This window comes from Coptis chinensis, chromosome 5, assembly GCF_015680905.1.
Source record: "Coptis chinensis isolate HL-2020 chromosome 5, ASM1568090v1, whole genome shotgun sequence".
NCBI classification, from domain to species: domain Eukaryota; kingdom Viridiplantae; phylum Streptophyta; class Magnoliopsida; order Ranunculales; family Ranunculaceae; genus Coptis; species Coptis chinensis.
Genome location: NC_141460.1, coordinates 79,776,793 through 79,803,211, shown reverse-complemented (window position 1 = coordinate 79,803,211; position 26,419 = coordinate 79,776,793). Strand labels below are relative to the sequence as shown.

The following is a 26,419-nucleotide window of genomic DNA, read 5'->3' as shown; positions in this document are numbered from 1 at the left end:
TCCTCAGTTTTACCAACTTTGCTAGTTGGGCACCTGCTTGGCAATGGCATAGAAGTAAAGCTACAAAGAAATGCCCTGAGTGTGATTGAAGCGCCAACTGGCTGTGAGGATGATGATGAACTTCAATGCGAGCACATGCAATGGAATGGGTGAGTTTGATTAACTCATCGTTACAATATTATGTTCTCCGTCGGTAGTTATGAAATATGTTGGTATGGTAGGCCCCTCTCAAGGGATCAGTGCAACCAATATAGCAGTTTATATATGAGATCTTCCCGCAGAATGGTTTTGCTTTGGACAATTGGTCGGCTAAAAGCCAGTTAATTTCGTAAGTCTGGATTAATGCTTCTTTCTTATGATTACTTTGCTATTGAACACACTCTCCGTTCTATCATGGTTGTGTACGTGCATGGACTTTTAACTTTTTGGTTTCTCATGAACTCTTTCTCAAGAGTGGCAATTCTTTTGTAAAATATATACAAATTTTCTGTTGTAGTCTTCTTTTTTGGTTGGTTTTTTTAATGTTGAAGTTGTATTCTTTATCTTCTATCCTAAAGTTAAATTCTTTTTTTTTTTGCAGCATCTGATGACATCCAAAAATCCCATAGAACAAGGCCGCGGTCGCATAAATTTGTTGGATCGTCTCAGAAGGCTCTCAGCCAGTCTCTCTCCTGCGATTCACAGTCTAAGGGATCTGTTTCAGCTGCTCATTCTGCCACTGTATGTGAACATAAGCTTGCCTTTGCATCTTTCATTTTTATTTCCTGAACTAAATAAAATAGTATGGAACAAAGTTCTGCTTTTCAAGCAAAATTAGCATGGTTCTTCATAATTAAGTGCACTTGTGTCACTCTTCTACAGAAGGTTGACCTCAGCAAACTAGAGATGGCAGCATTAAGGCTGTTAAGGAGATAACAACTTATGCTGCGACATTTTAATCTTGTAGATGATCAATAACACAAGTTGTTTGGTTCTTGCCTTCTTTTAGTATTCTAATCGAAACACACAAAATAATCATTCTAGAAAATAGAAAACCCAATAGAGAAAACCAATTACAATCTTAAAAGCAGATTGTTAATCAAACTCCCAAATTAATATACCAAAACAACCACATATATATTTCTATTTTCTTGAAAGAAATTTACAAAGAAATATTACATAAATTTAGTAGCAACCTTTGGTTTATTTTGTATCTTCAAAAGGTCGTGAAAACGGTGGGTTTTGCTTTGAGAAACTTTTCATTTTGGGTTATTTGACCAAGAGAGACATGTCCTTTTCTTATTTAAATTGTCCCATTCATTCTGCTTGGGCTCAAAAATAGGAACCAAACATAAACACTAACCCATGAATGGGTTGTATAAGGGACAGTATTACCTTTGGTTTATTTCCTAGGTCGTGAAATGGGTTATTTGACCAAGAGAGACATGCTTGTAAAAATTGTCCCATTCATTCTGACACACAAGATGTTGTATAGGACTTTCGTGTGGGGTGAAGGTCTGTCTTTGGTAGCCACTACCCCACTAGCCAGTAAGCCCAAGCCCGACACGACGCGGCTCGGTGCGGTGCGCATGGCCCCTAAAGGCACGCCCTTATGGTAGAGGAATTCCTCATATACCTCACTTGCTAGTGGTGGTTAACGAATGTGGGACTATCCACAATGCACTAAAGTGGAGAGAACACACTTAGTTCATCTCCTCCACTTTGCACACACACTAGTATTTCGAAATACTCATAGAGATTCCAACACAAGATTATTAAAAGTAGTTGATTACTGCGCACTCTAGCTCGTCTCGCGTTATTTCTATGTGTTTGAAGTTTTGTTAAATAATAGCATAATTGTATAATACTAGTCAAAACATTATTTCTACATGTTTGAATTTTATGTGCGGATTATTTAGAAATTTCTTTCTAGTAGTCTACATTTTATCTCCCCAATTTATGGAAAATAATGATTCAGATATATTTTGAGAATTTTAAACAAACTTGTTTTCATTTTAATCATTGCAGCACCAATATTATAAATTTAAATGTAATATTGTTAATACTCATTGTGGACTTGTGGTAATGGAATTCAGATCTCCTTTTATTGTTTTTACTAAATATGTGGTAGCACTGGCTAGCTCTGTAATGGGAACTTTTTTTATAAAAGGACAAACTTGTACCAGAACTAGGTGAATTCTGCTTATGGAAAATATGCCTCAAAAGTCTGAACTCTGAGTATAAGGAACAAGTGAAAGTTTCTAGTGGAATAATCTGGTTTCAGTTGCTCAGACTTCGAAAATGGAGGACTGAATTTGTCATATTAATTAAAGTGAAATATGGACTACAATAAGTCTTGGTCTAGAGCAAGATTATTTGGTATGAAGGCATGATGTCATGGTACCTCCCCCTCGTCCCTGTGCTGCCCCCTAATGCACGTGCCAACACGTCCGGCTATCCCCGACTAGAGGATAGTTGTCTTTATCATCTGTTACTTCTCTAATGATTGGGTTTTTTCAAGGATACTTCTAGCTATAGTTGGCTACATAACTCTTGATAATGTACTCACCAACACTTTAATCTTCCCTCTTTGCTTTTTCAGTTGTTCAATGGTCCATCGAGACTTCTTTGACGATGATTTACATGGTGCTAGATGCGTACAGATGAGCCGTTAAAGAACTTACCTTCTGGGCAAGATGAGATAGATACCAAGACAACTCTTATGCTTTATGGCGATCTCATTTAAGAAAGTGGTATTTTACTTGAATTACCTCAAGCTGTAACGGCCATGGGCCAGGTTCTTTTTCATCGCTTTTACTGCATGAAGTCGTTTGCCCGCTTTAATGTGAACCTCTGTATCTTTATACTTCCATTTCGTTTCTGTTTTTTGCAAACTTTCTTGTTCAGTAATAGTAGATTTCTCCTCTGAGCTAAATTTAGCTGAGTTCGTGAGATACATTTTTTTTTTAATAACTTGTACAGAGTGGGTGCAAGCTGTGTCGGGCGGAAGAAATCCCTAGAAAAGTGTGGCATATTATCTTGGTTTTCAATAGAATGGAATGTTGAAGATAGAGTCTACCTATTGAGCATTTTGATAATTCATCAAAGGTTAGTCTGAAGCCTTTCTGTTTTATTCATTGATCGTATGCTCGTGCTCAAGTCTACCTAATTTTTTCCACTAAATATCCTTTTTTGTGCATAATTTTCATTTGTTTTGGAAGCGATATATGTCGACTAAAATTCAAATGACATTTGGTCTTCACGTGGCTTTTCAGAGTAACTGAATAGTGTTTTTATTATGTTTTCTCTAATATTTGGACTTGAAGCAAGATTTGAACAGAAAGACGGGGTTTATTTGTCATGCATTCTCACAAGTTTATGTCAAACTACCTTGCTACCAAAAGTTTAGACAGGAGGCTTGGAATATAGCAAACGATAAGTAATATTTTGATTTATCTACTATATTATATCTTCCTTTTCAGCTAACTGTGATGGACTACTTCTTCCAGGAATCCTTATTTGTTTCATCTTCTTCTTATTCTCAACTACGTCTCTTTCCAGGAATAAAAATTTTCACCCCCTAAAACCCAACATTAAATCAAGTTTTCTTCACGACTGGTCTTCAATTGACAAATTCTGCTGCTGAAATTTCGGTATGTAATTTGAGAGATTTTTTTTTTACTCTTACTTTTTACTTATTAGTAATTGCTTTAAAAGGAATTATTTGAGTCTGGAAATGCTAATGGATATTGACGGGAGGTTAAAAGTTAAAACTACTTCTCCAAAGAACTAGAGAAGTACTGTGTGCGGCCAAATCAACATGTGATTTTACAGGTATGTATTATTATGTATCAGTTATTATCCTCAATTCACTGTAAAATTGCAATATTTTGTTGAGGAAAATATAAAAAGTTGAACAGTATGTCCACGTATCCTTATGGTTATGTAATTTCAAGGAGACGAGGACACTAATCTTTCATTCTGTTATATTTCATGATGTCCTGTCCGATTTTATTCTCTGTATATATCATAAATAGGTGACTTATCGAAACTTACTAAGGTTTTTGGTTTTGATCTAGTTACCATGCAAGCTCAAAAAGTTGCTCCAACTGATTTGCAATGCAAAGATAAATTTTTAATTCAAGGCACAATTGTCTCGTATGGGACGACAGAAGAGGACATTACACCTGACATGGTAAGTGTTTGTAGTTGTGATTCAGATATGGGTTGGTTGATGTTATATTTTTTTTAACAATGGTTTCATGTGGTTTTGTTGGGCAGTTTGCCAAAGATAGTCGCAGATACATTGATGAGAACAAGTTAAAAGTAGTCCTTCCTATCAATGGAGCTTTGAAAGAGCATAATGAAGCTTCAACCTTGAGCGATCAAGTGTTGGATGGAGTTGAGAACCATCCCCCACTTAATAAGGTAACTTTTTTTTTTCTTGCTAATAGTAGAGAAAGGAATAATATTGGACTCCTTTGATGCTTTCAAATATTACAACTTATAAGGTTAAAGGTGCAATCAGTACGGATTGCATTTGACACTTTCTCCTGTACAAGGTTAAAGTTGCAATGGAATACTGAATGCATTGGCAGGATCGAAGTGAAGCAAAAATTATTATCTCCAATACTTTTTCTCGTCCAATTTACCCTTAATGAATCTCATCAACCATCAGTGCAGTCACCATAATGGGCCAAGGTCTGAACATCAAAAAAGAAAAAAGAAAAGAAAAACGAAGACATACCTGCTGAGAGTTATAAGAATTGCAGTTTTATACCAATAATAGAGGTCTGAGAAGGGTTGCTGAATATTATCTTCCTATGTTACATGGACACGCCATATTTAAAAAATAATCTGTGTCGGATACACGTGGAGACATATTGTATGTGGTTTACCTCAATTTTGATATTTTGCCGTGTCAGACACTTCGTAGCCATGTCGGATGTATCCGTAACGATGTAACTTAGTTATTTTCTAATCAAAACTGTAATTAAATGGTTAATATTTTTGGGGAGCTGCTTTTCCTGATACTTACACCTTTTTTTTAATATATAATTGTGTTAATTATTTTCTTTTTGACCTATACAACTTCTGAAGCCTGATGCTTTTAGAAGATCATTTGTGACACCATCTATAGAAAATCTGTGTGAAATCCCTTTATTTTATTTTATTTTTGTCAAACTAGTTCTTTCTGCTAGCTAAACACAGGGTGAGGATGGCTTGAACATGATATATAATGCAAGACCTATATTTTATGGCTTTGTGGCAAACTTGTTCATTACTCCCAGTTAGACCTTAAGGGATTCTTCCTTCTTCATTTCAGGTACCCAAAGAAGAGGAGCATTTTAACGTATCTAAGGATGCAGAGGCATTAAACCCAGCCAAGGACATGGAAGTGTTGAAACAAACTATGAATGTGGACTTTAAACTAGCAGAGGATGTGAAAGAGTTGAAACCAGCCATGACTCTAGAGGATATAAAACAAACTAATGGTGCAGAGTTCAAGCTAGCAAAAGATATGGAGGAGTTGAAGGTAGACAAGGACGTGGAGTTGAAATCAACAAAGAACGTGAAGGAATTGGAACTAGCTAAAGGTGTGGAGGAATTGAAGTCAAAGCTGAAGGAGTTAGAAGCAAAACTAATTGGGGTGAGTAATTTAGTTTTGGAATATAATGCTTCGAATATCATAGTGTGATCCATACTGATTTGACGTGTTATCAAAATTAGCTGTCTTTATACTTTCATTGATGTGTCTCCTTAGAATATATGCTAAGGGAGGTTACCATTTATTTTTATTTTTGCAGGCTGAGTATAACACCCCGTCTTTTATTTTATTTTTCCTAATAATATTAAAGATAATAATAATAATAATAATAATAATAATAATAATAATAATGAAATAGATAAAACAGAGATAGGATATCCAGCAGTTACGGATAAAAGCCCGTAAGTAAGTAGATAAGTTTTAACCCTTGTTTTTCGGGGAGGTTTTTTTTTAGAACTAGAAAATAGAGTTTTCTCACGGAGAGTTTTGGAAAAAAAAAAACCAGCGAGAGTTTTAGAAAAAAAAAAGGGAGTTTTACTGAAAGAAGAAAGGGTTTTGAACGAGGAAGATCGCGTCCTTTCAAGCAGTTATCGACTTGATCTTTCGGGTTTTTCATTTGTTCGGTTTTTATAAACAGTGAGTAGATATTTTCATCTTTCACTGAACCAATATTTTTAAGTCTGTTTAAAAACTTTAATGTCTGATATCTTATAATCTGCTAATTATTTTCTGTTCAATTATTCTTGTTATTGTTATTACCGCTTATTTATTCTATATCTTGTTCGACTTAGTCTGCGAAGATCGTGATCGACTTCGATGCTGGTACTGTGTAAACAAACCTATGTAATAAAAAGATGTTTTTGAATCAAATTTAATTAGTTATATACGTTTGGTATAAGCTTGTTACTGTTGGAGTTTGGGTAAGCCGATTTTTATTGGGTTTTGGGTTGAAGTGTTAATGTATGTCGGGTTGATATGGGTTGTTGTTTGAATTGGAGATGGTGACTGATAGGTTGGTGGTTTCGGTGGTGTTTGGGAGTTGTAGAGGAGCTGTCGAAGCTCCAAAGGTTGTTAATGGCGTCGGTTTTGGATTTTTGCAGTATGGTGGAATCATGAATTGTTAGGATAGGTGTGTAGGGGTTTGAAAAAGGATGAAAACCACTGGGTTCTTTTTAGTTATAGATGGCCGGTGGTGGCTGCATCGGTGGTGGAGGCGCTGGTGGAGGTTTTGTGAGGAAGGAGATGAACAGTGAAATTCAAATTTGGGCTTGGGCCAAATCGTGGGTTGGGCTTGTGTGTTAAACTTTAGATTTTTATTTTTGACTTAAGTTTAGACTATGGGCCTTAGGCTTTGGGCTTTTGGGTTAGAGGAGTTTAGGCCGGGTTGACCAATGTTGACTGTTGACCAGAGTTGACTGTTGACTTTGACCAGTTGACCCAAAATTTGACTTTTTCCTAAAATTATGATTCGGTCTATTAGGATAAGTCTAGGACTATTAGCATATTTGACTTAAACTAAGACCTTTATAAATATACTTGTGTACGTGTATTTACTGCTTTGTGTTTTTTTTCAGTCTTTTACGATACACAACGTTATGACACTTATACATCCATGAAATTAATAACGTGTAAACCAAAAATATTTGAATCAAGATATTCCTTCGTTCTCTGAAATAATATATGCAATAAAGTTCAATAATGCGTAAACAAAACTTACCGCACCCTTTTAGAACTCTCCACGCCTCAAGTTTTGGAATTTAGTTTTATGACTGATGATGTCATATGTTAGGTGGACATTTATTGAATGTGCCATAAATGGTCCGTTAGCGTTATATAAGGGTATTTATTGAATGTGCCATGAATGACCCGGGTATTCATTGAATGTGTCATGAATGACCAGACTGTTTGGACTGCCCTAAAGAGGAACTAAGGTATTCGCCTTGCAGGTTAGTTGTATTCCTTGAGTGTACGGGAATGTAGGATTGGGTATTCCTTGAATGTGGCAGAAATGACCCAGGGCATTCATTGAATGTGCCATGAATGGCCGGATTAGTGATATGATAGGTATTCCTTGAATGTGGCGGGAATGACCTAAGGTATTCATTGAATATGCTATGAATGACCGAGTTTTTTTGCCCAAAAGAGACCGTGAAATATGTGTATGAAAGCCCGTGAGGTGGCTATGATATTGTGGTATTCGATTGGGAGAGAGGCACACAGGAATGTGTGATTTGGCAAATGTGTGTGGAGTGCAAATCGTGAAGTAGGTACTAAAGGGTAGGTGTATAAGAAAAGTAATTGATTAATTGATAAGAGAAATTGATTTGATTATGCGAGCGTGGTTGGGTTTACTTTTGAATACATATATGATATCTACATATGTTATATACAAGTTCTAACTTTTTTTGACGAGGGTAGGACTTAATAATATTTTGAACAGCAGGACGCCGGGTCCTACCCTTATCAAAGAATGGATATTGGTAAGTATTAATTCAAGTATTTAGATATTAAAACGAGTTATTAAAATGAGTTAATATAATGGAAGTTTTGCTTGGGAAAAAACTATGCCGGTTGAGATGACGGAACTACCTTTATTCCCAGCTGAGAATGATTAGATTATGATAGAGTTAAAGTGTTAGTTGGATAAGAAAAGATTTTAAATGTTTATATGTGGTTAGTCTACTACTCATACCAAAAATTCCATTCCATTTTTGACCCACCCATGTTTGCTTTGTTTTGTAGCGTGGGTGTGTTCTTAGGAACATAGGTGGAAAGGCGATGGAACCCGAACGTGTGATTGGGATTCGTGCCTGGAGCAATCCGTTAGTTTTCTTTTAGGTCTGATTCTTATTGGAAGGATGTAATAACGTAGTTTACCTTTTGCATGGCATGAGAACATGGTAGTGAGGAATTTTATTTTGAGAGTTTGTTTGATGTTTTATTTGGACGGATGATATCTTAATAAAGCAATGGCGGATAATTATTGGGATTATTTTTAATTTAAGTTGATTCTTTTATGACATGGCTGTTAGGGTTTGTATGTGTAGTATCTCCCCGTCATAGTCTGGGTTTTTAAACAAGTGAACCTAGTGATGTTTGAGATATTTATATTTCAAATATTTACTTTGTAATTGTTTAGAAATTCGGGTTGTGACACTGAGAGTACCATTAGTATGCTAAGAGAAGAGAGAAGTACAACCAATGTAGAGAGGCAGATATTACAACAACAGTTGGTAAGCCTTATAATCATTCAGTCTGCCATTTCTGCATCCCTTCCCCCCCTGTTTCTCACACATACACCCATATTTGAAGTTTAGCCCTTACTTGTCATCTTATGATTTCTATGATCTTTGATACGTTGTTGACATACATCTCGTGTGTGTGGACACAAAAACATGATGGGAATGGTCACTATGGCTGTTCTCTGAAGAAGGAAACATTATACATATAGGGTATAATGGGAAAAGATTAAACTGAACGTAGCTGATAGCCTGATAGCAGTTTGTTGTCATGTTAGAAATGCTTTTTGACTCCATTTCTTGGGTTTTTAGGATCGTTCAATATCTATGGGGTAATTTGTCAGCATTTCCTGAAGTTCTGCCTAAGTAATATTTTGTTCGATTTTAAATAGAAAGTAGCACTAACCCCACAAAACATTTCTGGTAAGGAGGCAATGAGACTCTTTAAGGCTGACTTTGGAGGATTTTCCTTGGAGATGTGATGAACCATGGAGATCATCCCAGTGAATAGAGTTAAATTTGAAGCTGTATTCCCTCAAATTATTGTTGCAAGCTTTTGGAGAAACAAATTTCTGTTTGTGTCCACTTTGACTGGTTAAAAATGCTTTACTCGTTGACATATAATCTTGGTTCTACAGGGAGATGAGGTGTACTGCTTTTTATACTTATTTAAAGCAAGGGGTACTGATTTTTGTTTTCCTGAATTGAGCTGCTGCAGTGATAATGGGCAGATAATTCCTAAAAGGGATGATTTTGCAAATGTCAATGGCCCCATGATTTTAAATCCAATCTTTTGAGAAAATCCTCCCGCCATCAAACATGGCTTTAATGCGTTTTCTTTTCTTGTATATTGTTAGAATCCTATCCCTCTTTGATTTATGAGATACCAAATGCTTCCTGATAATGTTTCCTTTTTTCTTCTTTATGTGTTTATGAAAAGCCTAAACTTTTACTGTTCTCAAACTGACATAGAAATTCAGGTAGGTGAAGACAAATATGGGTAAGTTTTCATTGATCCCTTATAATATTTCTTTTTTAACTGCCCCCTTGTTTTTTGCAGGCTGTGTTAAGAAGAAAGAATGGTGCAAGAAGGGATCAAGTTGGTTTCCCCTTTCTATTTGTCTGTATGGCCGCACTTATTGGCGTCGCACTTGGATACACGTTTTGTTGTTGAGGAGCAGACGAGTAATAAAGCTTAAACTAGAGCTAGCCCCATGTCTTTAACCACTTGCGGGTTGTCATACTGTGATGCTTAGAATATAGGGGGCAAAAAAATGTTAATTTCTTAAGATGAAATTTGATATAGGAACTGATAGTATTTTGCTGATTCACAAGACTATAGCGTGTATGAATATAGCCGGTATCTTTCTACAAAATGAAGAAATGGATGTGTTTCTCAAGTCGCACTCCAATTAGTGTCGGCTGCTTTTTCATTCATTCTAGGAATTAGTTTGTTGGAGAAAATCCAACTTTACTTGCGAAACTGAAACTTAAAACGAGTTAAATTTTGTGAAGCAATCGTCTTACTGGTCTCATCTCCTTTTTATACCAAACAAATTTACCAACAGCAAGAATAGGGGAGAAATCAATTTCAATGATCGGACACAAACTTTTCCACAATGAAAAATTGTTTTGGGGCATAACATTCTATCAAGTTCAATCAATCCTCAATCTCAGCAAACAAGTAACTCTCTACATTTTCACTTCTATCAACATCAGAAATCGATGATGAAGGAATGCAAAGATGAAAAATTACATTCCCATTATACACACACACTGTACCAAGAGAAAATTGTGGCAAATGGACTCCGATGAACAACCCACATCTCTACAAGAAAATAAGATAACTACAGGCTCTGATTGCATACACACTATATTGCCTTTCACACGAAAATCTCATATACATTGTAGGGAACCAGAAAGAACACAAGCCCAATCTTCAAACTTGAAACCTAGCATTCTAATCATTTCTTGGCCATCCACTTAGCGAGATTAACAGACACTCTGTTCAGGTGAGCGAGGTAGATGGACACTCTGCTCTGTAGGTGAGCCAGGAACAAATGGGACAAAGCCTCTGCCTCCAAACACAGGGCGCATGAATGCATCATCAAATTTACGCCAGTAATGATGAACACTACGAGATGAAGTTGCAAGGAGCATGCGAAGGCTTGTAGGACGGGGAACACTGTGGCTAAAGTCGGCTTCAGATTCCTGCTCATTCTCTAGAAGGGGAACAATAAAGGATTTTGGACTTGATGGCTCTGAAGACATCATGCTATTGAAGTATTTGGGTGGATTGAGCATGAGCCTTACGATAGGTTTAGTCATCATGCCAAACACCTGCCAGAAAAATGAGCTCCACGTCAACAGCAACATAATTAACATGTTTGTCAAAAACTTGAAGTTGCAATGATTCTTGAAAAGACACTCATTGCAGGTTAGCTCTGGATTTAGAACTCTATCCTGGATAAAACAATCCAGGCAAACCACCGGTAGCATCCTCACTGGAGGCACAATACACTTGTCCATCAAAACAAAATTATTTACACAATCAAATTGGATGTGAGTAATTCTCACAGCTCCTTATGCCTGGTAAAAGTTACTGTGACACAAACTCTGCAGGTACAGCTGTCCAATAATAACTAACTACAGTAGGAATCCCAAAGCCAGATGTAAGGATCGGTTGTTGTTTCGTAACATCAAAACTTTATATGATGATATATATTCCTTTTTTTGGAGGAAGGATCTGGGTACAAAAGGTGATGACAACCTAATGACTCAAACGATAGGTTGAACAAATATACAACTTGAGGAATTTCGTTTCAGTAGGTTGATGTCAAGAACAGTTGATACTGGTCTAGATAAAACTACAAAACTCCCTACTAAAAAATTCATCAAAAGCATGTGATGTCTTACCACAGTGCTGAAAAGGACAACTGTAATTGTGCTAGTGATCATAATAGCATTTCCAGGGAGTTGAGTATGCCCCGACCTCGTAAACTGCAAATAAGTCAACATTCTCATTGAGGTCCAACAATGAAACATGTAATGCTAGGAGAAATTGGCGTGTACAACTTAAAACACACTAAGCAAAACATAAAATACCAGACACATGGAATATGCAATTCTTGGTTCAACATATATGAATTCTCTGCTTGTTAAATGTCATGTTTGATATAAAGCTCTATTTTAGAGAAGCAGTCCACGTATGTTCGTGGATTTTACTCTATGCTGTCAAAGGCGCAAGGAGGGGCAGGGCGGCAGACCAGTATCAACCCACCTAAGCGCCGCCTGGGCTGCACCTTTGACCAGTCAACCAACAGTTTGACCCAAAAAACAGAAAAAAAATCCTACGTTCTACACTTCTACAGTAAGTCATTAACATATACCACATCATTTCGTGCAGTTTCTAGAGCATTATGAATATACTCTTCTTTCAAGTAATAAGGTATACTTCATAAACTTTAAGTATTATTAACTTACGCATGGATAATTCATCCAGACTTTGTATAGCTTTCACATTACATTACGAAGGTTGACGGGAAAAAAAAGTTGAATTTGGAGTGCTGGAGTGAGGAATCAAAACTAAAAAAAAACACAAAAACGGTTTTTATCACTTTTAAAACACCCCTCCTAACAAAAGGGGGACGCCTGGGTGGCGCCACTGCTGATGGGAAGGTGATGGGGGCAGGTGAAAGGCTGCCCAAGCAGCACCCAGGCGTCGCCTTGACAGCATAGGTTTTACTTAGTTAATTACTGAGTTACTAATGAGTAAATTTTTATTTTCGGCCTTTAGATTTAAACCCAAGTATAAATCACAGCCGTCACTTATCCACCACCTGTTTTGTAACCATAAGATAAATGTTCTTTGGCTTCGCCTAGATATCCTGATCATACAGTTGGAGTACACAAAAGAATACTCTACTATTAGTTATGATGACACTTTACACGTTACATGCACACACATCCACATGCACATATAAACACACAAACAAGATACTGCATCAACCTAACCAAACACATCTTGCTGTATGGTTACTGGACATGATATTGACTGTCTTGAAGTCATCATCACAACAAACTTCCCACGCATTGATGACTTAACTATCATAAATGCATTTTACACAGAAGGTCCTAGTAAATATTTCAGTCAGGGTCATTCTTCATGAAAAGGCAGAGCCAAATAAGTGCATAAGAATCAAGTGGAACTTTGAAGATCTCCATCAGACTAAAGTCAAATTAGTTCCCATAATACTATAGTAATTTACCTGATTATATGCAAGTGCAACTGATACAGCACCACGCATCAGGCCAGCCCACCATATAGTAACCTGCCATACAAAGTGTTGGAGCCATCAGTATCAGTTGGTTCTGAAGACAAAATTAATAGCCTCATGGGCAAAACTCTTACCTGCTGCTTCAAGCTGATTTTTTCATTTGGGGTCTTCTTTCTGAAGTTAGATAGATATGATAGAGGAAAAACAAAAGCTGCTCGTCCAACCAGAACCAGACCTAGCAGAATAGAACTTATGCCCACTGATTTCCCAGGACTGCAAAAAGGAAAAATCATGGTTTTAGCTTATCCAAGTAAACAAAAACAGTGTGTTTGTGATGGTGTGACGTATTGTCTACAATAACTGGTGGTGGTCCTTTCCTTACAATGTTTTCTATATGGAACTTAGAGCAAAATTAACTATAATCATCCGTGGCTTGAAGTCGACAAAACAGACCTTGTGCTAACAAATTTCCACTTTTCAATGTCCAAAGCATCCATACCAACATAAAGAAAGATAAATATCTCGGCCATGAATGACAATGTGGCAAAAGCGTGCCTGCAATAATATATTTTGAAAAAAATGGTTAAATAAGAAACAACCATAATTTAGAGAAAGACATAAGCCAAAGAACATAAAGAATATTGCCTGGATGCATAGTAGAATAACTTAGTTCATGTTAAGCATACAACAGGAACAATGAGTAGTTTAGATACTTAGAATATTTGGAGGGGAGGTCTATCACCACAGTGTCAGTATAATGATCTAAAACAAGGGATGTGGATAAGATTCCATTTCGGTGAAAACTTTACATATGTGAAAGAGCTACTGTGCACCTGATGGAAATGGAAGTTCTTCACTATAAACGTTCTAATCTTAGCAAGTAACACCTTTTTATCCAATAGTACATTTTTAACATATATTGATTAATTTAAACCATTCTCATTTAGCCAGCGTGTTAGTGTGTTACAAGGAACACCAAAAGCAGGCTTCACAAGCAACACAGATTGTTCAGTAAATGGGTTCCCAAGAATGCCCAAGCCCGCTGACATATTCTGAAGTTTATCAGCAAAAGATGAGTTCTTCAAATGGTGCAAACTTTGGGCCATAGGAGCATATTAAGGTTGTAATGACGCCCATTGATGTGACCATCAGGAGCATGGTATTTGTATACGGAAGGTCAATAGGTCATATCCAGAGATTCAACATTATCAGGTTCATGCCCAGTTCAGTATATCCTATAACTTTATTATGTACTTATATGTAAAACGGACATACAGGAAATGCTTGGCACACCATATTAGCACATGAAAAAATCAACGGAGGAAAATTATCAGAATTTGCTACACAGAAACCAATTTTTCTGATTGTATTCTGTGGAGATAGAAGTGGAGATTCTACATACTTGGTAGTGACTCTTGAACTCTCTGTCACATTATGCCAGGTGTAGTGAGACATGACAATTCCACAAAAGAACACGGTAAGGATAGCACTTAGATCGAATAACTGCAAAACAAACAAAGATATGTAACTTAAACTTTTAGGGCACTGAATATGTGGCATTTCCAATCAAATGAAGTACAAAAACAAGAATGACACTCTGTGATGTGTCCCAGGAATCGATTAGAAAAGAAAAGCAACTTACTTCAGCTAGCATATATGACAGGTAAGCCATAAGCATCATAAGTGCAACCTCACGATCAGTAGAGTGCCTTGAGGTAAAGAGAACAGTACCATTAGTAACGTCCAGAAAATTGAAATACAATTATCCCGACATATTACTTATGTAGCTATAGTACAAGTTGTTCCTCCGTAAAAAACAATTTCCAAATTTACAAGTTGTGAAGCCCAACTTTAAGGATGCACTACTTAAACTACTTACATGTTGACCATATGATGCACCACCAACACGATGGATCCTTGGACCATGAGATCCGCTAGGTTGGTGCACAGTTTTTCCAGTATAGAGCATGAGTAATTCAGATTTTGTTTTTACATCATATTCAGTTGTTTCAGGTTACCAAAAGGAGAAACACAGGGAACACAACTAAATATATTTTATATTGGCCAGCAAGCAGCAACTGTTTTGTAATGAAGGAAGATATATAACAGTTATTGAAATTTGAGACTAACATAGTTTACCAACCTGCCAAAATACAACTTTTTAATGATATATGCACTAAGTAGACCAGCCTGCAAAAGATGGGGAGCAAATGTTAAAGAATATAAACTCAAACCTCAATTTACAAGTTTTCACTGTCATACACTACACACACATACAGAGAGAGAAAGAGAGAGACTCACAAACACTCCAAGCACTGTGCTTATGATAAATAAATAGAAGAAATTCCCAACAAACTGTAATATAATCCAGACATCGATGTGAGTGAGATCAAAGTTCTGGATTGCGTTAAAGAGCACAACTGACGTGGCATCGTTAACAACACCTTCCCCAAATACCAGGCTGTAAAGAAAAGGTGTCTCATCCTGATTAAGGACCTGTACAAGCACATGACCGTTAATTGTATCGAGTTGTAACTTCATCTTCACAACAATAGCCCACCTAGAAGGCATTTAGTACCTGCAAGGTGCAAACAGAATCTGTAGCGGAAAAGATAGCTCCAATTGCTGCAAGCAAGTTGAAAAGGCATTATCAAAAGGACACAAGTCACATCTTAGAATTGGGAAGCAACAAAAAGAGAGTGTTATCGAAGAGTACCAAGATAATCCCCCAGATCCAAGTCACCAATATTCATCCTACTAAAAATCTGGTTTGCACCTGTGGGTTTAGATTTGAAAAAAAAATCACAAAGAGCAAAGAAAACTAGCGCTAGGTACTAATGAACCATAGCTTTGCAAGCACTCATATCATGAATGAGATACTACTACACTTGCAACTTTCTGGGATTGTTTGCAAAGCAATGTCAAGCATATAACTTTCACTTATAGAAGGAATTCCAGAGTCTTCATTTGTTACGGGAATATCATGATTGAGGACACTAAGATATCATGACCATGGTTACAACTCCGACTTCTGGATTTTTATGGAATTCTTTTGTGAACAATAATATACAAAAACACTTCATAAATACGTAATTTTCATAAAGCTAAGAAAATATACCAGTAGCAATGATGACAAAGGATATCAATGTCCCAATAGCACCAAATAGCATGATTGTCATAAAGTTGCGGAAAAACTGCTTCTTTTTAACCTGGAACCTGGCATTTGAAGAAGGGGCAAGATAGAAATGGTTAGCTCTAAAATACAAATAATTATTTAACTAAGCTCAAATTTTTTCACTAAAAAAATTCTATAATTTAAGGAAGAGGGGATTATAAACATTTTCTGGGACAAACTTCATTAATGCTCCAGTACCAGTAATTAGCAAGCCTCATTTTCAATTTCGTATTCGCTCAAAGACCATATCTTTTACTTCCCAGGACCTAAATGTCTCATATGAATCTAATGGGTAATCTACACTGTACTTCAATCATCAAAACTTTAAACCATTGTAGAACCTCAAACAAACAATTAGCTAAAAATTTCACACATAAATATCCTAATAACCGAAAACGATGAACTACTAGTCAAAATAGTAACATACCCTGCATTGAAAATAATAGGAGGAAGAAGATATATGAAGAACAGATCTTCACTGAAAACGAACACATGCGAACTCAATCCTCCAGTAGTCAACAATATTATAACTCCAGTACACAACCCCTACAAATCAATACCACAAATTCAAACATTCTATCCAATACTTAAAACTCAATAAAAGAAAAATATATTGACTTGAACTTACAATGGCAATGGCAGTAGTGGATTCATTCATCCATTGATTTTCTTCAAGAAGATGACCAATAACAATACAAGCACATAAAAGCGCCACAAATATATTAATTGAAACAACTGCTGAGTGATCAGAAGCAGCTACTGCCCCTAACTTATTACTCAATAAATGTATTACCTCAAAACCCATCTTCACCAACAACTCAATCAAACACTAACAACAACAAAATAGCGAAAAATGCGAAAAAAAAAAAAAAAAATGTCTTTCTATATTTCTGAACTGTCCATCATTACCAACTTGCTCCAAATTCAACTTCTCATCAACCTTTGCACCTAAATACAAATACCCGGATCATAAAAAGTAACAAATATTAACTTTCAAGATAAAACAAGTGAAAAATACAAACATGGACAAAAAACACTTACCATGCAAATGGTGTTGAGTTTTGTGAGTTGAAGAGCTGAAAACAATGAGAAATGAGAGATCAGATGTTCAAAGAGGTAAAAGTGAGTAGTTATGGTAAACTTTTGTATCAAGTAAGTAGGAAATGAGAAAGTTTGGAAGAAGGAATAAAGAAAGAAAGATATGGAAGATGAAAATAGAAACGGGAAAAAGAAGGAAGTGGAAAAGAAAGAGAAGTGTAATGGGCGCTAAGTAAGGAAGCTAAGGTGGTGTAGAGTAGAGAGAGTCAAGAGAGAGAGAGACGTGCCTTCAAAAAGCAGTTTATAATAGATTTTGGGCTGTCGATGTCTATCATTATGTCTGCCTTATTTATCTTTTTCACCCTCCAATTTTGGTTCAAATTATAGGAATTTATGTGGTTACTATTTTTTTTTTTTTTTTTTTCATTTACTAAGTTTAATGCAGTGTAGGAAATGGACGTCTCTAGAAAAAAAAATGTTCAACTTCTGCTCCTTAACCTCTGGATGGAGGTGAACTGATTCTGTGGGTTGGGTCACTTGGGTTAAGGCATGAAATCATTTTTTGGTAATGAAATTTTGAAAATGATCCACATTTGTCAATTATAGTCAGTGAAAGAAACTATTTGAAATTTAATTAGCTAGAGTTGGAACCAAAATGATTGTTTGATTTCATTCTATTTCTATATACTGCCAAACGCCAAAATTGTTGATAAAGTTCGTACCAAAGTTTTTTTTTTTCTTGTTTAAATTGTGTGCTAAACTGTCAATGTTTTATGAAATGGTTATGTAACGACCATGGCATCAATTGTCCAACCAATTTATATCATTTTTGGCAAGGACCCTTAAATAGCCAGCCAGATATTAGATATCGTGAATTATGTTAGAGAAAAAGTGGTTATTGTTAAACATGTGCCAAAAGAAGAACCACCACTAAATGATAAAAATTACCCAAAAAAAAATGTACAAAATAGCGGGTATATATGGATTCTTTGAGTTAAGTCTTGTCTCATTGAAAGCAAACAATGTGATGCAAATTGCAGAGTGGTAAAGGAAAGGGAAAATCTGGGAACAACTTTAAAAAGATTGAATAGCTTTATAAAATAGTGGGATTGGTTGGAAACGGGTATCCCAGCTCTAATTGAAAAAAGTACTGAAGATATTTTTCAAGCTATAATCTTGTTGGGCATAGTATATCTTCTGTAATTATTATTTTCAGGACACGTAAGAAATTGTTGTTTGTTTCCACATTTCTTTTTGAATGACATATCTGAAAAATCTACAAGTTGATAGCATAATGTAAATTGTAAAAAGTATTTAACCCAAAGATATAAGTAACACACAACTGGATTTAAGATCATGCATACAACTGATCAGATTAAAAGGAGGGGTCCAAGTAATTTTGATTGCAGCCTAATGTTTTCTGTTTTTCGTTTTAAAATTGGTAGCGATCTAGATATCATGTGATGGCATGGCGAACACGAGAAACTACAAAACAAAAAAAAAAAAAAAAAAAAAAAAAATAAAAATAAATTAAGTATGCTAAATTCATCAATTTCTTATAGGGACAGAGCTAGTATTCTAAGTTAGGGTGTGCGAGATTATGTGCACACCCACTCCACCTAAAAAAAAGTATGTGATTTTTATTTTTTATTTTATTTTATTTTTTGGTCAGAAAATCTAGACAATAAAGATCAATAAAATTATATATTTATTTCAATTCACAAAATTAGAGTGCGTTGACTACTAAGAATTTAATATGGCCTGATGAAGTTAACTACTTAAGCACTTAAGTCATTAATTGATACTACTATATATTGATGTCTATATATATCTATATAATCTAGTTTACAACAATTCAACAAATTGTTAACTTCATATAATATTATAAGTCTATATAACCTTACTATCATGTAGAGAAAACTATAAAAGGTTAACATTGAAAGTAAAAAATTGATTTGTTTTTTTTTTAACTGAAAATTTTATTGATAATAATAACGAGTTTTATAAATAATTAAGACAAATATGCAACAAGCTACGCCACAAGTCATTTATGAATTTGTTTTTTTTTTGTTTTTTGTTTTTTGTTTTTTTAGGTTAAAGTATGATGCTTGTTTAAGAATTAAGAGTGAAAGAAATGAGAGAGAGGTTACAGGTTTGTTATAGGTGATTAAAATTATACTGACCGGTTGAACTTTGGATATTTGGTTAGTTGTTTTAGTCTCATTAACTCGATCATCAAACATTCAAAGGCACATATGTCTCTCTTTAATAGTTTTGGGTTCAAAATAAATGATAAATTATAATTTTGTAAGGGCAAAAAAATAAGTAAAAAAAACGTTGGTTTATTGGGATATTTTTTTATTAATATTTTTTCATACTATTTTTTTTTGTTGATTATATTCTCACGTGAAAAATTTGGAGGTGTGGTAGTGGAAGTTTGCTAAAATAATTAGAAGGTGCGACTCATTATAGTTGGAAGATTTTTCTAGGCAATTAGTTATGTAGTAATTGAGCTTTTCTAATCTCAGGGGGTGCGACCACCCCAACACGCACCCCCTTATATCCATCTATGACTTCTTGTATTATTGTCGAATTATAGACATTTAGCTATTTGGATAAACTACATAATATCATTCGTTAAACCAATTATAGACATGTGGTTATTTGGATAAACTACATAATAGTATTCGTTAAGCTAATTATAGACATGTGGCTATTTGGATAAACTACATAATAGTATTTGTTAAGCCCCTAGTTATAGTTATAGTTATAGTTATAGTTATAGTTATAGTTTTAGTAAGTTTGGAGACGGGGTATTATTCGGAAAGTGGATCAATTGGGTATAATTTGATTTCAATTTTAAAACAATTGTTAAAAAAATTGGTCAAAAATTCGCAATACAAGAAATATTTGTCTAAACGATAATTTCTGAATAATTCGGTAAAAAATTGTAAATATAAACCACATTCATTTCACAAAATTTTTGTCAAAACCATCGGAAATAATTTATATTAAGTGTTCTAACTAAAATAAACCTCTCTTAAAAAAAAAAAAATCCAAAATTCATACATCATCATCACAGATAGAAATTTTATGAAAATTCTAAATTTTTTAGATAAATTATGTGCGAATCCGAACGTTAACTGTTGTTTAATACTTTTGATTGCTAAATTATTTCCAAATAATTGTCGAATTATTTCTGTTTAATTCGATTTCAAAACTTCATGTTTAAAACGCAAATTATTCACGAACTTACTAACAGGGGTTAAGCCAATCATCTACTATGTATTGGTACCCCCAAGAACCCACCACAACAGATCTTATTTGTTTTTCTTATTTTCTTGTGCGTTTGGACTTACATACTGATAGGTAAGTCGCAACATAATTTGGCAAATAATTTGATGATAAACTGTAGCTCGTATCTACCCCATAACTACCAAAATGATCTTCTTGACATTATTGTAAATTTGCAATTACATAACGGTGTTGGTACAAAGCTATATGGATCACACATTTACACATAGATGACATTCGACTACTCAAGTGAGGATTGCAGTTGGTGCAGCTTCTTGAGCAGTTTGCTTCAAGTCTATGACTATTGCCAAGGCAGTAATTGCGCGCTTTGCCAAACATGAAATGTTTTGTAGTTCATTTTTTATTTTTATCGGTAATATTATTATTATTTTTTAGGTAAATGTTAGTATTATTAGTAGTTCAGAAACTACTACTAGGCCACCCTTAATAGTTAATACTAACTATAGCCATATTTATCTACTCTTTATCTGTCTGCAAAACAATTACAATCTTTTACGGTTTTACAGATGAACGAGAGCTGTAAAAAATGGAGATTTAATATGCATAAAAACAAAATGAAAGAATGTACATAAGTGATGGAACAACTATTCCTCTTACTTTTCCAAAAAGACAAATCTTCTTTATAGGTACACGACAGAAGCCATGCTTGAGCGTACTCTCATCAGTCAACATCTGGAATACCAGTACTTGTTTCAGTTCTTTGTAGTTTATTGATAAGCACACTAGCACAGTACTATATGTTCCGGATAGTGTATACATACCATCCCCTTATTCCCCTATCATGTCCTTTTTACTATTGATAACTACTATTGATATGAGGCGTCGGTGTTTTTCGCTTTGCGGACAGATAGTATGATTTTTTCTGGGATTTTTGATTTATTTTTATCATTAATTAAAAAATGGCATAGGTTTTTAAATTATTTTAAATAATTGAATCACTGAATACCAAAAAAAAAAAAAAAAAAAAGTGGGACTCCGAATCATATTAATTAAAATCATAGAGATTTACCAAAAAAAAAAAAAATCCTATAAATCATTATAATTCTCGATGACACTTATACAATAGGGTGCGAGGGCATTAGCACGTCAAATATTAGAATAAAATGAGAATATTGCGCATTGTTAAAGTGGAGTAATATGACTTATTTTTCCATTTGGCTCCAGGTCAAATGGAATAAATAGAGTAATATGATTTTCTTTATTTATTTTTATTTATTTGAATTTTGCTCGAGATGAAATGGAGTAGTTTGTTGAGGTTTTCATTATGTATCTATAAAACCTAATGGTGCCGCTTTTTTATGAAATTATGATTTTTTGAATTCTGATCCAAAAAAATTTCGGATTCGGCATCAATATTACTCGTCTGATTGTTGAAAATCCGATTTAAATTAGGATTGGTTTCGGATGATTTTTTAAATTCCGATTTTCCAATTTTTTCCAATCCAAATCCACCGATGCATATCTGATCCGATTTTACCGAATTATTATTTGGAATTACATACAATATATCTAAAATTCTAATATAATTAAAATTGTTTTAATATAATCCAATTTTTTTTTTTTTGCTAATTTATAGTGGATTAACTTGCATTAATCAATATATAGTATAAACAAACTAAATACCCTAGAATTAGTATTTATTGTACAAGTTATAAAATAGATTTAATATTAAAATATTTGAATTTTAAATAATTTCCAATTTTTATCTAAATTATCTGATTTTTCATCCAAAAAATCCGAATTTCATCCAAAAAAATTTGATTGCCGAATTTTCTGAATTTAGTCAAAATTTCTGAATTTCCGATTTCGGACAAAATAATAGAATTCCGAAAAAAATCGGATCAAATATTTGAATTTTAAATAATTTCCAATTTTTATCCGAATTATCTGATTTTTCATTCGGAAAATCCGAATTCCATCCGAAAAAATCTGATTGCCGAATTTTATGAATTTAGTCAAAATTTCTGAATTTCCTATTTCGGACAAAATAATAAAATTCCAAAAAAAATATGTGCCGATCCGGCCGAAACACACCCCTAATAAAACGATTGGACCCATTTTCCTCATCTATATCTATAAAACACTGTTAAATTGGAGCGTGGGCATATCATTTTTTTAGGTAGAAACATATCTTATATCATTTAAAATATGTTTCTACCAAATAAATAAATAAATAAATAAAATTAACAATGGTTGTTGAATAATCAATAAATTAATAAAAATGATACATAAAGAAAAAATAAAAGTCATGATTTTATCTTCTTGTTCAGTGCATGTTCTTGTTCTTGCAAGCTATGCTCCTCTTCTTCCTGGTTCGGTTCGTCGTCTTCTTCATGTTCCATTCCCCAAAATGAAAAAATCAATTTAAAGTATTTTTCTTACCCCATTTAGCCAAACTCAGTGTTGAAGCCATGAAATTATTAATGCCTCTAAAATCATAACTTTTCCTGGCTGAAATTTAAAAGACAAGGTCCTATAAACCCAAAAATATACTATACTACTATAACACCCCGTCTTTTAATTGCTTTTCCTATAATAAATATAAATATTAATAATAATAATAATAATAATAATGTAATAGATAAAATAGAGATAGGATATCCAGTAGTTATGGATAAAAGCCCGTAAATAACTAGATAAGAGTTATCCTTATTTTTTGAGAAGTTAAATAAAAACTAGAAAATAGGGGTTTCTCACGTAGAGTTTTTAGGGAAAAACAAAACGAGAGGTTGAGAAAAAAAAAAAAGGAGAGTTTTACTGAAAAGTTTTGGAACGAGAAAGATCGTCGGGTTTAAGCTGACGATGAGTAGAGCGTCGGGCTTTCGGGTTTAAGCTTTCGAGGTCATTCGAGTTTTAAAGCGGTGAGTAGTCGAGAATATGTTATATTTCTTTTATTAGTTTCGATTAAGCATATCGGTAATGACGTTTTTTCTCCTGCGATATTGTCAACTCTATTAAAGGGTTAGATACCATTTTGAACCAATGCAGTAGATAAATTAGGACGACTTCTAGCATTTAGTCTGTTGAAGTCGGACACGATGGCTAATGGCGTCGCCATTAGAAACCAAACCGCCCCCATATATATTGTTGGTTGTGTTTGAATGAGGGGTGGTGTTTAATTGTCATGAACTGTTAAAGTGGATGTTAAAATGTTGTTGTTGTTATCTTGTGGTTATGTGGGGGCTGTTAGTTGATCGTGATTGTTGAGGTTGAATAGGGTCTTTGTTGGGATGAGGATTGGGTGTCTTTGTTGAAGCTCAGGAAGAGCTTCAATGGTGACCAAACCGATCTAGCGTTTTTTGATTGTTTGGGTTGGTTTTGTTTGGATTCGTTTTTTGTTTAGATTTTGTTGTGAGGTTATGTTGTTGGGTTGAGGGGATTGTTGGTGGTTGATTGGGTCTTTGGAGAGAGGGTGAGTGAAGCTTGAATAAACCATTAATGGCGTGATATCGCATTTTTGATATAAGGAAATCATGAATTGTTAGGATAGGTGTGTAGGGGTTTTTGTGGGGATGAAAACCGCTGGGTTTGTTTTAGTTATAGGTGGCGGTGGTGGTTTGTTGTGGTGGTCGGTGGTGGCTGGAGAATGAGAGAGTGAAGGAGATGAACAATGAACCATGATTTGGGCTTGGGCCAAATCGTGAGTGGGCTATATGTTTTGTTTGGTTTTTTTAAATTTTAGACTATGGGCTTTTGGCTTTGGGCTTTTGGGTTTTGGAGTTTAGGCTAGGTTGACCAATATTATTTGTTGACCGAGTGGACTCGGACTTTTTTGATTGATTGAGAGTGGACTTTGATTTTGACGGGGGTTGACTTTGACCGAGTTGAAAATTTGAATTTTTCCTAAAATTATGATTCGTTCTATTAGGATAAGTCTAGGACTATTAGTATGTTTGACTTAGGCTAGGACCTCTCTAAATATACTTGTGTACGTGTATTTTATGCTTTGTGATTTTTCAGTCTTTTACGATACACAACGTTATGACACTTATACATTCATGAATTTAATAACGCGTAAACCAAAAAATAATTGAATCAAGATATTCCTACGTTCTCGAAATAATCTATGCAATAAAAGCACAATAATCGTAAACAAAACTTACCGCACCCTTTTAGAACTCTCCACGCCTCAAGTTTTGAAATTGAGTTTTATGACTGATGATGTCATATGTAGGTGGGCATTTATTGAATGTGCCATAAATGGCCCGTTAGTGTTATATAAGGGTATTCATTAAATGTGCCATGAATGACCAGATTGTAGTAGACGCGCCCTAAAGAGGAACTAAGGTATTAAAACTACGGGTTAGTTGTATTCCTTGAGTGTACGGGAATGTAGGATTGGGTATTCCTTGAATGTGGCGGGAATGACCCGGGGCATTCATTGAATGTGCCATGAATGGCCCGTTAGTGATATGATAGGTATTCCTTGAATGTGGCGGGAATGACCTAAGGTATTCATTGAATATGCCATGAATGACTGAGTTTTGTACCCAAAAGAGGTCGTGAAATATGTGTATGAAAGCCCGAGAGATGGATATGATATTGTGGTATTCGATTGGGAGAGAGGCACACAGAGGGAATGTGTGATTTGGCAAATGTGTGGAGTGCAAATCGTGGAGTAGGTACTAAAGGGTGGGTGTATAAGAAAAGTAATTGATTAAGTGATAAGAGAAATTGATTTGATTATGAGAGTGTGTTTGGGCTTACTTTTGAATACATAGAGGATATCTATATCTGTTATATACAAGTTCTAACTTTCTTTTGCAGGAGGGTAGGACTTAATAATATTTTGTGCAGGGACGCGGTCCTACCTTTATACAGCGGCGGATATCGGTAAGTGTAATTCAATTATTTAGATATAAAAAGGAGTTATTAGAATGAGTAGTAAGATGGAAGTTAATAAAATGGAAGTTTTGCTTGGGAAGAAACTATGCCGGTTGAGATGACGGAACTACCTGTCTTCCAAGCTGAGAATGATTAGGTTATGATAGATTTAAAGTGTTAGTTGGATAAGTAAAGTTTGAAATGTTTATATGTAGTTAGTCTACTCATACCAGCAAATTCCATTTTGCTGACCCATGTTTGCTTTGTTTTGGCAACGTGGGTGTGTTCTTGGGAACATAGGTGGAAGGCAGTGGAACCGCGGCGTGTGATTGGGATTCGTGCCTGGAGCGGTCCGTTAGTTTTCTTTTAGGTCTGATTCTTTGTTGGAAGAATGTAATAACGTAGTTTATCTTTTTCATGGCATGAGAACATGGTAGTGAGGAATTTATTTGGAGAGTTTGTTTGATGTTTTATTTGGAAGGATGTTATCTTAATAAAGAAAATTGGATAATTGTTGGGATTTTTGTTATTTAAGTTGATTCTTTTATGACATGGCTGTTAGGGTTTTGTATGTGTAGTATCCCCTGTCATAGTCTGGGTTTTTAAACAAGTGAACCTAGTGATGTTTGAGATTTTCTTTATTTCAAATATTCACTTTGTTATTGTTTAGAAATTCGGCTGTGACATTTTAGTATCAGAGCCTAGGTTAGCTTAGTGTTGGAAAGTCTAAGTGATCCTCGGATGTGGAATATGGGTTATAATATTGAGAGTTTTGGATATATGTGAATATTAATGGGAGTTTTGTTTGAACTGTAGATCATGGTTGAGACACGTAATGGTAATACTCTCTTGGACTGCGGTGAACATTCCGATCTGAGATGTCGAGAACAGTTGGATCGGTTGTTGCGGTGCTATCTTGAGAATAACCATCCGTTCGGGGAGATCCTTTTGCTAAGCTTAATAAGGAGTTTGGTACTCTTGGTGGGCGCCGATTTCATCGGTGTTGGGAATCGCGATTGCAGTG

At 34.9% G+C, this 26,419-nt stretch overlaps 2 protein-coding genes across 8 annotated transcripts; one reads left to right on the top strand and one right to left on the bottom strand.

The window, feature by feature from the left end:
- On the top strand, positions 1-25,826 carry LOC147499148 (uncharacterized). Of its 7 annotated transcripts, XM_086560945.1 has the most exons (11): positions 13-149; positions 581-720; positions 862-942; positions 2,582-2,732; positions 2,962-3,087; positions 3,489-3,632; positions 3,697-3,813; positions 4,059-4,174; positions 4,261-4,407; positions 5,306-5,629; positions 9,827-10,166. In XM_086560945.1, the coding sequence occupies exons 8-11, from the start codon at positions 4,064-4,066 to the stop codon at positions 9,938-9,940; spliced, it is 696 nt and encodes a 231-aa protein (XP_086417071.1). In that variant the 5' UTR covers positions 13-149; positions 581-720; positions 862-942; positions 2,582-2,732; positions 2,962-3,087; positions 3,489-3,632; positions 3,697-3,813; positions 4,059-4,063; the 3' UTR covers positions 9,941-10,166. The 7 variants fall into 7 exon arrangements, with proteins under 7 accessions (XP_086417072.1, XP_086417071.1, XP_086417070.1 ...); XM_086560946.1 differs by lacking the exon at positions 3,489-3,632 and having other exon boundaries at positions 1-149; XM_086560944.1 differs by adding an exon at positions 222-328 and having other exon boundaries at positions 2,962-3,813.
- On the bottom strand, positions 10,377-17,576 carry LOC147499149 (sodium/hydrogen exchanger 1-like). Its single transcript, XM_086560941.1, has 15 exons — positions 17,260-17,576; positions 16,847-17,166; positions 16,646-16,764; positions 16,162-16,259; positions 15,760-15,819; positions 15,622-15,668; positions 15,345-15,539; positions 15,187-15,233; positions 14,686-14,752; positions 14,446-14,546; positions 13,497-13,598; positions 13,178-13,316; positions 13,035-13,097; positions 11,683-11,766; positions 10,377-11,106 (listed from the first exon to the last, which is right to left on the bottom strand). Exons 2-15 carry the CDS (start codon positions 17,021-17,023, stop codon positions 10,759-10,761), a joined length of 1,647 nt encoding a protein of 548 aa, XP_086417067.1. The 5' UTR covers positions 17,024-17,166; positions 17,260-17,576; the 3' UTR covers positions 10,377-10,758.
- Positions 25,827-26,419: the final 593 nt, after the last annotated feature.

Bases quoted from the DNA above. Each gene is read 5' to 3' on its own strand.
- LOC147499149 (XM_086560941.1), bottom strand. From the start codon at position 17,023: ATGGGTTTTGAGGTAATACATTTATTGAGTAATAAGTTAGGGGCAGTA. The intron at 16,260-16,645 runs GTATGTTACTAT...TTCAAATGCCAG, and splicing joins CCTATTATTTTCAATGCAGG to GTTCCAGGTTAAAAAGAAGC. The intron at 13,098-13,177 runs GTAAGAGTTTTG...TTTGTATGGCAG, and splicing joins AAATCAGCTTGAAGCAGCAG to GTTACTATATGGTGGGCTGG.
- LOC147499148 (XM_086560946.1), top strand. From the start codon at position 4,064: ATGCAAGCTCAAAAAGTTGCTCCAACTGATTTGCAATGCAAAGATAAA. The intron at 4,175-4,260 runs GTAAGTGTTTGT...TTTGTTGGGCAG, and splicing joins AGGACATTACACCTGACATG to TTTGCCAAAGATAGTCGCAG. The intron at 4,408-5,305 runs GTAACTTTTTTT...TCTTCATTTCAG, and splicing joins ACCATCCCCCACTTAATAAG to GTACCCAAAGAAGAGGAGCA.